This window comes from Cydia splendana, chromosome 14, assembly GCF_910591565.1.
Source record: "Cydia splendana chromosome 14, ilCydSple1.2, whole genome shotgun sequence".
NCBI classification, from domain to species: Eukaryota; Metazoa; Arthropoda; class Insecta; order Lepidoptera; family Tortricidae; genus Cydia; species Cydia splendana.
Window position 1 is genome coordinate 14,415,127 of NC_085973.1, and position 15,131 is coordinate 14,430,257.

The 15,131-nt window shown below is 39.4% G+C and overlaps 2 protein-coding genes across 2 annotated transcripts; one reads left to right on the forward strand and one right to left on the reverse strand.

Moving 5' to 3' along the window:
- Positions 1–9,125, reverse strand: LOC134796659 (serine/arginine repetitive matrix protein 1-like). Its single transcript, XM_063768809.1, has 6 exons — positions 8,424–9,125; positions 7,704–7,792; positions 3,977–4,200; positions 2,206–2,431; positions 1,679–1,824; positions 1–1,008 (listed from the first exon to the last, which is right to left on the reverse strand). Exons 1-6 carry the CDS (start codon positions 9,091–9,093, stop codon positions 786–788), a joined length of 1,578 nt encoding a protein of 525 aa, XP_063624879.1. The 5' UTR covers positions 9,094–9,125; the 3' UTR covers positions 1–785.
- Positions 9,126–9,394: 269 nt separating this feature from the next.
- LOC134796660 (beta-1,4-N-acetylgalactosaminyltransferase bre-4) lies at positions 9,395–14,858 on the forward strand. The gene is made up of 6 exons (XM_063768810.1): positions 9,395–9,887; positions 10,498–10,591; positions 11,205–11,383; positions 13,092–13,313; positions 14,271–14,434; positions 14,771–14,858. Exons 1-5 carry the CDS (start codon positions 9,454–9,456, stop codon positions 14,398–14,400), a joined length of 1,059 nt encoding a protein of 352 aa, XP_063624880.1. The 5' UTR covers positions 9,395–9,453; the 3' UTR covers positions 14,401–14,434; positions 14,771–14,858.
- Positions 14,859–15,131: the final 273 nt, after the last annotated feature.

Sequence of the window (15,131 nt, forward strand, 5' to 3'; positions counted from 1 at the left end):
ATATTACAATAATCAAGTGAAAAAGCGATATATGGATTTACGGCTTCACTACGTTTGCCAGTAATTTTGTAGGCTTAATAATTCTAGTCAGGGAGTCATATTTTTTTCTTGTGCATGCACTTATTAAAGTGCTAGACTTTAATAAGTGCAGTGCAATAGTAATACAGTTCGTTGCTATACCGAAAATCTCTAAGCTTTTAGCTTCACAATCATTAGAATCACGTTTGTGACTCCTATACGTCAATATTGTCAATATTTATTGATACATAATCTAAAATCAATCTTCAATCAACATTATCATAAATCATAATCACAAACATTGATTACTCATAGAGCATTTATTGATACTACTGACTTCATCAGTATTTCGAAATTAACATGTTTTCCCGTAGGTACCTACAACGAGAGGAATGGAGGGACCCATCTATGACCTTGGCTCCTTCATTGATGGATATTATTGCATAATCCCACTCTAAAAATATTTACCGTATGCGCTTTTTGAGATTGTGGTACAACTTAGAATTCAAGAAGTTCGAATGGAAGTTAAAGGGAAGGTTATAGGTAGGTATGATTTAACTGATTTGTAAAAAAATGATGTCTTATTCAACAGAAAAAATCGTTAATTAGGAAGGAAAAGTCTAACCTAAACCTAATCTGCTGCCATCTGATTTTTCTGCTGACCAAATTTTTTTTTTGATAATTTAATTACTTCTCCAACTTGATACTCAATCTGGGAGACATCACAACAGCGCTAACGGTCAGACATTCATGTTCAGTAATTTCTGCTATTTCGGTAAAGTTAACTGATACTTAAGAGGGGATAAAGCTCCTCGAGGCAGCGAGCTGGCCCTGGGCGACCTTGGGGCGCGGGGGGAGCGAGGGGAGCGCGGGGCGTGTGTGCGCGCGGTGGGGTAGGGGCGCGGGCGTAGCTCCTCCGCACTGCGGAAGGACGCGCGCGTCGAGCGCCGCCGGTGGAGTGAGGATACCCACGTGTCTTGGAGGAGGCATCTGAAAAAGGATGAGGTTGAAGAACAAGCATCAATCGTTGTTGTCAGACTCTTCTTCAAGCAACAGAGGGAAATAAATGTAACTTTGGTTTTCGATGTTCGTGGTAGCAGGCGTGGCTCACTCCGCGATTTCGTCGCTTTGCTACAGGTAGCTAAAAGTACATCCGTTCCACACCAATTTTGGTGGCTAGCCATAAGCCGCGCGTGGCGCTGTCGCCACCTAGCGGCCATATCTGTGCTGTGCTGATCGTAACAGATGCGTTTTGTTAGAGAGTGAGTCTTCTGTACCTACTACTATTATTTATTCTGAGGCGGTAGTCAGATCACGGAGAACTGTTGAATCAAGTCATGGCAGATCGTCAAGGGCGGCCTAGTTCCAGCAAAGGACCTCTTTCGACTGATGATGATGATAAGTAGTAAAGTAGAATACACTAACAGTAAGGTTAAAAATGTGAAATGGTTGTTCAATGTGAAAAATGGGATGATGTGATTGATGACGAGGCATCGGAATTTTCTAAAACTAACAAAGTGTTGTTTTTAAATTTACAAGTTAAGAAATATCGATAAATAATAGATATGTCAGCTTCCGATCCCTGTCAATGAAAATGTCAACCATGACATACACATCAAACCTCATTAACCTCAGTATTATGTCTTCAACATCATCTTACTTCTCTAGGTCATTAAGCATTTTGTTGGGAGTAGATGCCGCGGGTGGTTTTGAGCGGCTGAGTTTCGCGCGAGTCGTCTGTAGCATGTGCTGCGTCACCAGCGGCTGCTTTGGTTGGTTTTGGGGTTTGGTGCGGACTGGGTGATCCTGGAACATGTCAGACAAAATCGATAAAACTTTGAAAATGGCTATCAGGTAAATCAGGTTGCGCAATGTGACTGTCATCTGCATTGTTTACTTTCTATGATTACAGATCACAGTATTCGATTAGAACGCTATTTGTTTATAAAATCTAAATCTCACGCTATGGTTAGTACCTACTAACCTTCTTTTTCATAAAACTTAGCAAATCTTTGGTCAATTTTGTCCCTTTCTTAAAAAAAAACACAAAATCACAAATGTCAAAATGACAGACAAGGACAAACGATAATCTTGCTAAATTTTGCGAGGAGTAAAAGCCATAATATAAAAAAAAATATGAGCAATAAAAGCTTATGAACAACATCATAAAGCTAAAATAATCCTCACCTTCGCCTTTCTTAATTTAACATTAGCTATATCCTCTGGTGTGATCGTAAGCCTAGGCCCGGACGTCCTAGGCGGGGCGGAGCCACATCTAGGTATTGTGTTGGAACGCCCGAGCTTTGGTCCTGATGTTGGTGGTAGTGGGGGAGGCGGTGGTGGAGGTGGCGGTGGTGGCGGTGGTGGAGGGGGCGGTGCGGAGGGTCCACTAGATGGTGTCTGCTGCTGCAACCTAAAAATATTCTATATATCAGTACTCGCTGGCAAGGTGTAGGTATACAAGTCAATAAAGTTCAATATCGTCCACATACGGAATGTTGGAAAAATATTCAATCTCCTAGACAGTTTTAGATCGCTCATAGGGTACTAGAGAGAACTATTTTTTAGCGCAGTTTCTTTGCGAGATTGTATCAGAAATGAAACGATAAGACCCCTAGAATACCCTGCAGAGTAACCAACTTAGCAATATGAACCATGTGGCAGCCCGCTTTGGCAAATGCCAGATACTGGACTAAAAGGTTTTGTCTTGGGGACAAACTAGTGAGTCAGGATTGCCAAATGTTAAGAATTACTGAAGTTTTCGGATGGTCTTTTTTCTTAGGGTTCCGTACCCAAAGGGTAAAACGGGACCCTATTACTAAGACTTCGCTGTCCGTCCGTCTGTCCGTCCGTCCGTCCGTCTGTCACCAGGCTGTATCTCACGAACCGTGATAGCTAGACAGCAGGAATTTTCACAGATGATGTATTTCTATTGCCGCTATAACAACAAATACTAAAAACAGAATAAAATAAAGATTTAAGTGGAGCTCCCATACAACAAACGTGATTTTTGACCGAAGTTAAGCAACGTCGGGCGGGGTCAATACTTGGATGGGTGACCGTTTTTTGCATTATGGTACGCAACCCTTCGTGCGCGAGTCCGACTAGCACTTGCCCGGTTTTTTTTTCTATAATTGACAAGTATCAAGATTATAGGGAAGCTACCGCCGCGATAGTAATTTGAGTCAGGATTGCCGAATGTTAAGAATTACTGAAGTTTTCGGATGGTCACTTTTTTCTATAATTGACAAGTATCAAGATTATCAAGAAGTTTCCGCAGCGATAGTAATTTATTAAATGTCAGTGTAGAAACCAGAGCACAGCACGAGCACCATTAAGCAATTAATTTAGACGTAACTGATTTTAATATTTTGCTAATTTTAAAGGGCACTGATTAACAGTCCGGTCAATTAGACTAAAATTTTGGCAGTTCCGAACAACTGACAGGCCGATACCGTCCGGCGGACTGATAATTAGTGGGCCCCTTTAGTGATTCTATAAGAACATCACAAAATTATCTCTTTTTCAAACTCCATTATCCGAATCTAAATTGCGGCGCATGCCGCGCATGTAGATTCCTCAGGTGCTACGAAAAATCACGTAAATAGTTACAGCTTGGCAAAAAAGAGTAGAAATTAAAAAGTGGCAGCACTGTAGTGGCGTTCCGTTTTCTTATATATATTGGTTTGAAAGGGACGACACTACAGTGTTGCCACTTTTTAATTTCTACTCTTTTTTGCCAAGCTGTACATATAGATCCATAAATTATTTAAGTTTCGTTAGTATATTTACCTGAACTTCTCCTCCATCTGCTCAATCTTGGTGTTCATCTTGGCGAGCTGTTCCCGCAACGCATCGTTCTCTCGCGCCAGCCGCTGTTAGCTCTCTCACTTCCTCTCGACGAAGCCTGTATAGCTCTCTCTCTTTCGTGCCTCGGCGATAAACATAATATATTTACCTGAACTTCTCCTCCATCTGTTCAATTTTGGAGTTCATCTTGTCTAGTTGTTCTCGCAGCGCATCATTCTCCCACGCCAGCCGTGCTTGCCGTCCCTCGACCTCTTTCAGGTACAGTCGCAGCTCTCTCACTTCCTCTCGAAGGCCTGTGTCTTCTTGTCCTTCTCGCTCTGACCCGTGCTTCCGCGCCGGGTCCCGGAGCATGCCCGTTATGGACTCGTAACTCTGGAATTATGTAAAATGTCTGGAAATATATATATACTTTTTGACATTTAACAAAGGGTCTAGCAGGCTAAGCGAACAAGAAGTGCCCCCAACGACGGATTTAGTCATTCTTTCAGGTGGTGTACTGGCAGGTCCTAAGAACTCTCTATGCTTAATATCAGTCTTCGATCTTCTGTTGTTTTCGAGTTATTCAGGATAATGTAAAATCATCAGTGTATCATTGAAAGTGTCATATTTTGTAAACCGTTCAAGTTAGATTAACCAAACAAAATTATATTTGACAACAATAAAATAGACTACAAAATGAATATGTTTAACCTGCATCATGTCCTTATACTTCATTATAAAAAAAAAACATTTTATTTTTCTTCTCATTATTTTTTATACTATTCGCGGAAAACTACTACAAAACTACCTACAAAAAAAATATGCATGAGTAGCCACTAATGCCCACTATATACACATATAAAAATATTTGCATAAATCTTCGTGCGTCATGTCAAAAAAAAACATTATCGAACAAGGATCTCGGAAACGGCTCTAAACATAAAAAAACTCAAAAATGCGCGTTTTCCCAGAGATAAGACCTAGCTAAATCAATTTATCGCCCCCGAAAACACCCATATAGCAAATTTCATCGAAATCGTTAGAGCCGTTTCCGAGATCCTTGTTCGATAATGTTTTTTTTGACATGACGCACGAAGATTTATGCAAATATTTTTATATGTGTATACACCGTGTTTTTTTTGATTTCCGTTAATTTCGAGGGTGCATTCCTGAGCTTAAATCAAGTAACTTTCTCAAAGACACCGATGTTCTAATTAAGTCCATTTCGGAGATAATCCATAATTTATTTTTTTCCTATAAGGCCTCTACAAGCGTGTACACTTGCCTTAGGGCCGGCTTACATATTGATTAGTGTTTAGAATGAGTTCATACATTTGCTACTAAACTTAAGTACAATCTCGGTCGATTGATGTACGAAATGACATTGATATGTCACAGATTTCAATTGTTTGGTTGAGTTAAATGTAATGCCCGTGTTACAACAACGCTATATGCTACATTTAATTACTTTTTAAACAAAAAAAAACAAAAAAGTAAACAAAAAAAAATTTTTTTTTTGAAAATTAACTATGCCATTTAGTTCTTATAAACGTACTTAACTATACCCCGAAGTTAACGGAATTCAATAAAAACACGGTGTATAGTGGTTATTAGTGGCTACTCATGCATTTTTTTTTGTAATAGTATAAATTTATAATAGTAAAAAAATTTTGCGAATAGTATAAAAAATAATGAGAAGAAAAATAAAATGTTTTTTTTTTTATAATGAAGTATAAGGACATGATGCAGGTTAAACATATTCATTTTGTAGTCTATTTTATTGTTGTCAAATATAATTTTGTTTGGTTAATCTAACTTGAACGGTTTACAAAATATGACACTTTCAATGATACACTGATGATTTTACATTATCCTGAATAACTCGAAAACGAAAGAAGATCGAGGACTGATATTAAGCATAGAGAGTTCCTAGGACCTGCCAGTACACCACCTGAAAGAATGACCAAATCCGTCGTTGGGGGCACTTCTTGTTCGCTTAGCCTGCTAGAGCCTTTAACACATATCAGTGAAAAATAAAAATCAAAGTCCAATGGCGTTCTAAAAGTGTTAATCATTTGTGGCTTTGTGGCGCAAGATGGCAGTAAATGTACTGACTACATAATTTACTTTGACAATATTCCTCTATTTCAAATTCTCTTTGACATTATATAATTTACCTATGTATTGTATTTGTATGTAAGTTATCTACTAGTACTAGACATGTGCGCCGCGCCGCCGCCGCCGATAAATTTGACCGGCGTATAATCGGCGTGGGAAATTTTGATACTTATCGTGTCTTATTCCATGTTGCGTAGTGAATAGATAGTATCAGACGTATAATTTAAAGATCCTTATGCTTTTCCGCTTATTATTTGCCGGTGAACCAAATTAGCATCATTTTTGTCGTTGCGGTGTTAGCTGTGATAACGATTTAGTGTTAATTTAAACAAGATCTAGTTTCTGGATCTCAGGTTATTATTTGATATTTTTTCGCACAGCTTTTTTGTAGAACGTAAATGAAATTACACACGATCAATTCTTAGTCATTTTATAGTGATTATCAGCTTCTTGTACTTAACAATATACAGCGTGACCTTAGCCATTGGACAAACACTGAAATCCCACGTAGGGTTATTTCTAAGAAATGCTCTAACGGTAATATTTTTTTAATTAGAACAAAAGATAAAAAATATATTATCAACCAAAAGTTATTTCCAAAAAGAAACATACTGTATTAATCATTGGCAGTGCTTTTGACAATTTGTTTGAAAATGTGCAGCAATGATGACATTTATCAAAAGTCAGAATATTATTAATGTCATAAATAAGCTATACTTAAACAATTATACCTAGGTACTTATAGGAACTTAAATCACCAACTACCATCACTAAGCTAGCAGTAAAGAAAACAAAGTAGACCTTAGTATTCCATAAAACGGGACACTTCAAAGACATTCTGTTGAGCGAATCTACCTGCCATAGACGTTTTCTTTCGAAAACGATGACATCTTTAATCTAACATTACATTTCTGTTAAACTTCAGTTCAGACAAATGTAAAGTATGTAGTTCATCATTATTTCGTAACAAATCCTAGGTGAGGCGACAGCGGCTGGGAAAAGTCAATACTTATACATAGATTTAAGACTTAACCTATAAAGGGTTTTTTTGTGTTTTATTTGTATTCCACTTACAAAGTAAGTAAAAATACTGCCTAAAATGTAGCGTTTTAAAGTATCCTTCTTATTTTAATATTTAAACATACCGTTGGTAACCGTTAGGTTGGTATTGGTAATAAATGGTTGCCAAGTGTCATGATGGGATATAATTTTCGGCAATAATTTAGAAAACACACATAATATGTTTTGGATAGCCTAGTAAATACTCAGAAGGCTTTAATATAGAGTTTCTACAGCCACGTTCTCATGCAGTATCAAAAGTTATGCCACGCCGATTTCACGCCGATCACGCCGCCGCCGCCGGTCAAAAAATCATCGGACGCCGCCGCCGATGATTTTGCCATCGGCGCACATCTCTAACTATACACGCGTGATTAATGACAACATACTATACATATCATGTATATATATACCTATCTTAAAAATTACTAAAGAAATTTCAATGACTGTGGTATGTATAGTCAGCAAAACACATACATATTTGTATGCAGGGGTGCTAAGCTAGGTATTAGTTTGATGACTGGAGGTTGGTACGTAATTTTGATGTTGGAGACTTGGCCGTGATCTTGTGCCATTTTTTTGTGTTAAAGGTATTTTCAGGTCAGTGTATTTTACTTTACAGAGTTTTCGATAAAATTTTAATCCCAACGAAAATCATTTAAAAGAGAAAGTGTCTCAAAATTTGATTTATTGTTTCAACACAAATATAAAGAAATTACCTTCATGCCAATCCATGTGCAAAGATCAACAAACTTCCAACTCTTAGGCGCGTTCCGGCGGTGACTCCTCTCTCTCCTCGGCGACCCACCTGACAACATAAACCATTCCACCTCACTCAAATCATTAGCGTCTATGCCGCACTCAATCTCCACTTCCACCTTCACAATCTCCTTGGGGGCACTCATAGTGAGGAGTTTGATTTTCAAATTACAAACCTACATGGCCGAATTTTACAGCCAGCTACATTTTGAATAAAAGAACACTAAAACAAGTTCCGCGACCAAAACACGTATGGACGTGCAATTTGTTATTGACCGTTGGGAGTTGAAATCTCGAATGATGTCACTGATCTATATTCGTCATTGACGAGATGTCGTACCTACGTATAAAGAAACAGACAGTTATCACCAAGATAACATGAGTTCAATAAAAAGTTCAATATGTAATGCCGGATTAAGACATGTTTATTGATGATTACATTTATTTTTATTAATGATTCTGAGAGACTGAGACTAATACAGGGGCCAGACAAATTTTTATCATAATAACAATTTGTTTAAAAAGATTTTAATAGTTGACCTTTGACCTACCTATGACTGACCTTGGATCTTGCACATGACATGTGTTCTCTCTAAGGTTAGGTATTAATGACCTGTCTTCTTACTAGGTCAATGTCAATAAACTTATTATGTTCTCTGAGCTAGTAATAGGTAGCTTACCTGGGGTGTTGTTTCCGGATTTGTTAAAGCTTCTATTCTTCCTCGACTTGTGGAGTGCGTCTTTGAACAAATTAGACTCTGACATTGGCTTCCTTTTCCTCACTTTGAAGGTTTGACTACTGCTCAATGACTTAAACGAGACATCCGATGTGGAAGATAGTTGACTCGATGACACTGTGGGCCGGAGTGTTTTATTCTCTTTGATTAAACTCGGAGACCGCGTAAAACTTGCATTTTTGGTTCGTTTCCAAGGTCTAAAAATTCTGTCTTCATCGTGAGAATCGCGTCTTACTCGTTTTGTTCGTAAGTTATCCTCAGACGTAGATGTGGAACCTTGTGTGTTGAAATCTTTTGAGAACGATAGGCTCACCTCAGAAACTCCGCAGTTGATGACCAGCTCGCAAGGGTCCGTCTGCGTGGAAATGTTCTCGATACTTTGCGATGGGCTGGACGCTTCAGTCACCATAATACTCACGAACGGCGGGGTGACATCGCCCTCGTCTTTACTCCTATCCTGAGTTGAAACATAACAACTCGGATCCCAAGATGTCTCAGCTGTGTTCTCTTTAGAACATCTCCTCACCAGTTCGACGGAATCCATCGAAACGTCCCCTTCAGCGGAGTTTGAAGTATTATTGACAAGATATAGTTTTTCTTTATTTAAAGCCATACCGTTATTTTACAAAACTTCAGAGTCACACGTGCAAAAAGTTTTAATTCCTGCCTATTTATTTTAGTCTACCCCTGAATTTGATAAATTCTCTTTGCTCGTAGTCAGTACATATTATATTCTTTAGACTACCCTCATACACACCTCTGTAAAATTAGGCCATACATTTGATTGTAAGAATGTCAATAATATTATTATACTTAAAAATCCGTTATTTTAAATTAAAATTACTTGCATGTGGCAGGACAAGGATAATGGTAATAAAACGTTGACTGTCCAGAAGAAAACAAAACGCATCTATGCAGCTGTTATTGACGTTTGTCACTGTCACTTACCTCAGTTCAGTTGTCGTGAGTTGTCATGTCAACAAAGTGGTTTAAATCGATAAACACGAGAAAAAAAACTAAATTTGATTATGAAATGATAAAAAGTGCATGTTACTTAATTAATTTTATCGCAATGCGGCAAGTTTTTAAGAAAAAAGTCTTATACGCTGGTGTGGTGGTTATAGTTTTAATTATATTCCTGCATCCAGATATGTGTGGTCATCGGACGTACGAATATATAGAAAAGGATGATATATTAGATAATTTGCATTACGGGACAGCTGAGAATTTTAGTAGTAATGCGCTAAGTGACTGCGAGTACCGTGATATAGTGTTTGATGAGACAACGTTGTCGCCGGGCATCAAGGATGGGGATTTGGTCGAGGGTCATAGGATCAAGGAAGGAGGGGAGTACGCGCCACTTGAATGCAAACCTAAGTTTAGTACAGCGATCGTGGTACCTTACAGGTTTGTATGTAAGCTGTGCATTTAATATTACTTGGTTTTTTGTTGTTTTGATAAAGAACTTTGAACTGAACTGAACCAAACCAACTTTCACATGGTTCTAAAAGTTCTTGAATAGTGTAAACACACAAAAAAATTATACGCTATTTCCCTTTTTATTAGCAAAATTTGGGGAGTATTTAATAAAATATGGGCAGGATGTGGCAACACTGCAGTAGCTGCACAGTGTTGCCTTATTGGGACTCGGTTATCTAAATTCTCAGACAGATATTTGAGCTATTTATATGTATATCTAAAGCTAACTAAAATGTTTAATTAATTTAGTAGCAGTGGCGGATTTGCAGTCTTTGCCGCCCTAGGCCCTAGGCCCTGTAGCTGCCCCTTTCTCAACATCCATAATATTGACTACATTTTGAGTTATTTCTTGTTATCATCATTGAATTTTTTGTCACAATTTGCAGCCCCTAATATCTTGCCGCTCTAGGCCTGGGCTTACTTGGCCTTAGGCCATCATTTTTGATAGTAGATTATAGGTATCTATAGCTGGATTACATTGTAATCTGCATGTGTTTAACACTGTAATAAAGCTGATATCAATGGTTTTTCTTTTCAGGGATAGAGCAGAACAGCTGCGAGGATTCCTCATCTACATGCACATGTTCCTGCGACGCCAGCTGATCCACTACCGCATCTTTGTGATTGAACAGGTAACCGGATTATGATGTCACCTAAGACTAGTTCCTGAACTTTCCAAGATCTAACAGACAATTTTACCCTCAAATTCAAAATTTTAAAGGGGGCTGTCCATAAATTACGTCATCGATTTTTGACGATTTTTGACCCCCCTAAAATCATCCAAAAATCATGCTTCGAATGACCCCGTTTCCCCCTACGTCATGCATCATCCGATGTCCCAGACCCCCCCCCCCCCTAATTTGAAATGACGTAATTTGTGAATAGCCCCAAGGTATACAAGCAAGTTTTAAAAAATAACTTTTTTACCTCTACAAAACTAGCTTTTTAGGGTTCGTAGCCAAAATGGTAAGCCATCGGTTAAATTCCTTATCTCAAAAACTATAAGATATATTTAATGAAATGAAAATTAAAATGCAGCTGGTGTGTTTTGTCAGCTGAGCTTAAAAGATAAAACTAAATTATATATATAGCAGAAGCGGTATCATGGTCGTGTTATTATCATCTGTCACGTCATGCGTCACTTTCGCATTTACATACTAGAACGTGACAGGCATGGTGACAAATGATAAAGAGCCGGCCATCTTAGCCCTGCTGCATTTTTGTTAGTTAACAGAGACTTTACAGGTGGACTCTCGGCCCTTCAACAGAGCGAAGCTGATGAACATTGGCGCGGTGATCGCCGCCCGCGCTGGCTTCCCTTGTCTCGTGTTACAAGACGTCGACTTATTACCACTGCGGCCTGCGAATATTTATGCCTGTACGAAAAACCCCAGGCATCTGTCTTCGAGTATTGACAAGTTTAGGTAAGTTTCGAATATCTAGTGAATTAAATCTTTGTTCGTCTTTAGCCGATCGCGCTGGCTTTTCGTCTTATTACGATGTGGACTTATTACCGCTGCGGCCTGCGATATTGTGAATATATATGCCTGCACTGCACAGTGGCGTAGCGTGAACTAATCTAGCCGTGGGCGAAATCACATATGCGAGGCCTTTTTCTTTCACTGTGCCCGAAAGGGCCTCGCGCGAGGCCCCTATTGGGGCGACGGCCCACTTCGCCCACGCCTAGCTACGCCACTGGCACTGCACGGAGAATACTGGACATCTGTCTTCAAGTATTGATCAATAATTGAGTATATTTCATAGCTCAGCCTTCAACTGGTAAAGTGGCCTACCGCTCTAATCTTGTAACCGCACAGAATTTACTTTTTTAAATTGCAACTAAGTACCTATTCTAAGTGCGATATGCAGACGATACCACTTTGTTCGCCACCAGTACCCAGCACATGGAAGCACTTCTCGGCAAGATGGAACGCGTTAGCCTTGAGTTCGGACATGTTCGGACTTAAGATAAACCGGAATAAAACAAAAATGATGATTGTCGACCGCATGAATAACAATTCTCCAGAAACCACACAAATTGCTGATTGTGATGTGGTGCAATCATACATTTATCTGGGAGCCTTAATTACGAACAACGGTGGATGTATCGACAAAGTGAAGAGGCGTATGGCTATTTCTAGGTCTGCAATGGACAAGTTGAGGAAAATATGGAGGAATCGCAACATATATAGAGCCACAAAAATCCGACTAGTTCGGGCACTTGTATTCCCCATATTCTTGTATGCCTCAGAAACGTGGACCCTGCGGGAAGTAGAGAAGAAGAAGATAGACGCCCTAGAGATGTGGTGCTGGAGAAGAATGCTCGGAGTATCGTGGACTGAATTCCGTACCAACGAGTCTATACTTCGAGAACTCGGCATCAAGCAGCGTTTATCATCTTTGGTGCAGTCTCGTATCCTCACCTTTTTTGGTCACGTATGCCGCCGAGGGGAGGTGGCTATTGAGAGACTTGTGGTCCAGGGAAAGGTCGAGGGTACCAGGCCACGAGGAAGATCGCCTATGAGGTGGACTGACCAGATAAAGGCGGCAGTAAATGGCTTATCATCACTACATGAATGCACGAGGAAGGCGGCTATCAGAGAAGAGTGGCGACGTGTTGTGAAGCTTGCCACCAACACCTGAAGTGATGACCACGACCACTCTGTCAAGAGTGATACCGACGAAGAAGAAGAAGTACTTACCTATTCAAGAGCTTGCGGCATGGCTTAGGGAAGTGTTCCACTTGTTCAATTTCTTTGTCCAATGTGTATTTGCATTTCTCATTTTGCTTAGTGAGAGAGAGAGAGAGAGAGACACGACGCAATGCACATTGGACAGGTGGAATACCATCCGTGGGGGAGGGTTTTATTAAGGATTGTATGTATTTTTAATCATATGTAGAACTTGACGAAACCATTTTTAGAGTACCTAATATTTATCTAGTATGCTAATGAAATTGGTCCTATTATCATTATCTGAAGATGTGGCTCTATTCGTATGCTTAATAGTATTTACATAAAAACCTGCAATACGCCCAAAAACTTAACAAGAATTTCACTAACAACCTACTAAAACCATGAACATCAACTTTTCATGAATGACGAACAACTAATTTCACCATCCGCATTTCAGATTCGTCCTACCATACCTGGACCTTTTCGGCGGCGCCATAGCGATAACAACCAAACAGTACTTGGACATAAACGGCATGAGCAACGAGTACTACGGCTGGGGCGGGGAGGACGATGACCTGTACATACGCCTGGAGGCGCACGGGCTGACACGGTGCCGGTTCGAACCCGGGACCAGTCGGTACCACATGCTGACCCACCGCCACGAGCCCCGGACTAATACGTGAGTACTGAACACTAGCTATAGCGATTAGATCACGACGCACTAGTGCTAGCTCTGTCCCTGTTACAATAATATGAATATTATAGGGATAGCGATAGCAATAGGTAACCAACGCTCATTACTTGGACATACACGGCATGAGTAACGAGTACTACGGCTGGGGCGGGGAGGACGATGACCTATACATGCGTCTGGAGGCGCACGGATTGACACGGTGCCGGTTCGAACCCGGGACCAGTCGGTACCACATGCTGACCCACCGCCACGAGCCCCGGACTAATACCATATTGAAATCATATTGACATAAAACCTTTATGAAATCTCTAAGTCACGTGTATGACAACTATTCCATTCGTGAATCGTGTACGAGTAGGTATTAAAAAAACAAGATTGTCATGTGGTGTATGGTTGAATAGCTCATAAAGCCACTTTTAGTATCCAAACCCTGATTAGATTGTTTTAAGTATTAAGTCCCTAACCTATAGATGGTCAAGCAAATCTTGTCTGTAGAAAAAGGCGGAAAATTAAAGAACGTAGGCGCAAGGTTTATCGTCCCATAGAAAATTTGAATTTCGCGCATTTTTCTACTGACAAGATTAGCTTGACCAACTATACAAACCAATGTCTAATTTGTCTATGGTCTCTGGTTATTTAAAAGGGCAAAATTCATAACTATATGAATTTAATTATTAACCAAAACACTCTTCTTCTTCCTGCCCTTATGCCACCAATAAACATGTCAAAAGAACATTTTAATGCGTAAAACCCTAAAATTAGGGTTGCCAGGTCCTAATTATCACTTTACGAGATCGTGATAAGATTTGGGAGAAGTATCCCGAAATGGATTTCTTAATATTCTAAACATGACTAACTTTTTATAGCTAAACGTCAGGATGTTCAGAGAAATTCAAAACAAAATATCAGATTTTACTTTATTTTTGTTATTATGTGTTTCAGGCAGAAGGTAACCAAGTTATTAAAAAGCGCAAAAGACAGACTGAAAGAGGACGGGCTGAACACCCTGCAGTACACAGAAGTGGCTACAGTACTCCACCCTCTATTTACTCATATCATGGTTGATCTTTAGCATATCTCTTACAAATAGTATTTTAGACACCTCAGTCAGGGATAGAACAGAAACTAGAGCGTTCGGGCATTCTCGGCTCCGTTCGGCTCAGCATTGCTTCGAGCAATTATTAGGGTTGGCACAACTTGACGTCCACACGTTGCACACGTCACACGTTGCGTGCACAACCACAGATAGATAATTACTTGAATTATGACAACCCTAATTGTCCGAAAGGGATAGTGCCATACATTAGAAAGGGACAGCATGATTCGTCCCTGAACCGCTGTCAAACATGGGTTTTATAGAAAGTTTATTTTCTGTACGGTAGTACTATTACTTATTCTGTGCCTCAGTGCTTGGTTTATAGAAACGAATTATGTCACTATAGTGACCTTACTCAATAGTACTCAAGTAGTAAAATTAGATGTAACAAGCAAAGGTTTATTGATTATAATTAGATGTGTAAATTCTAAGACAAATATATTAGGTGATCCGAATTTTGCAGCTTCAGTTTCAGGCTTCAAACAGGCTTGGTTGTCAAAAGTTGACGTGTGATGTGATATTTCAGTAACAACAAAAAAATGACACCTTATATATAATGTGAACTATTACGGCTGTCAAACTCTTGGGCACATTTTTTTCTTAGACTTAACACTTCTACAATCAATAACACTTTGATAACCAGTAATTAATTAGGCCTGGTACATAACTCAAAATCAAGTTCCTTATTAATGTTGTTAGTCTTAGAC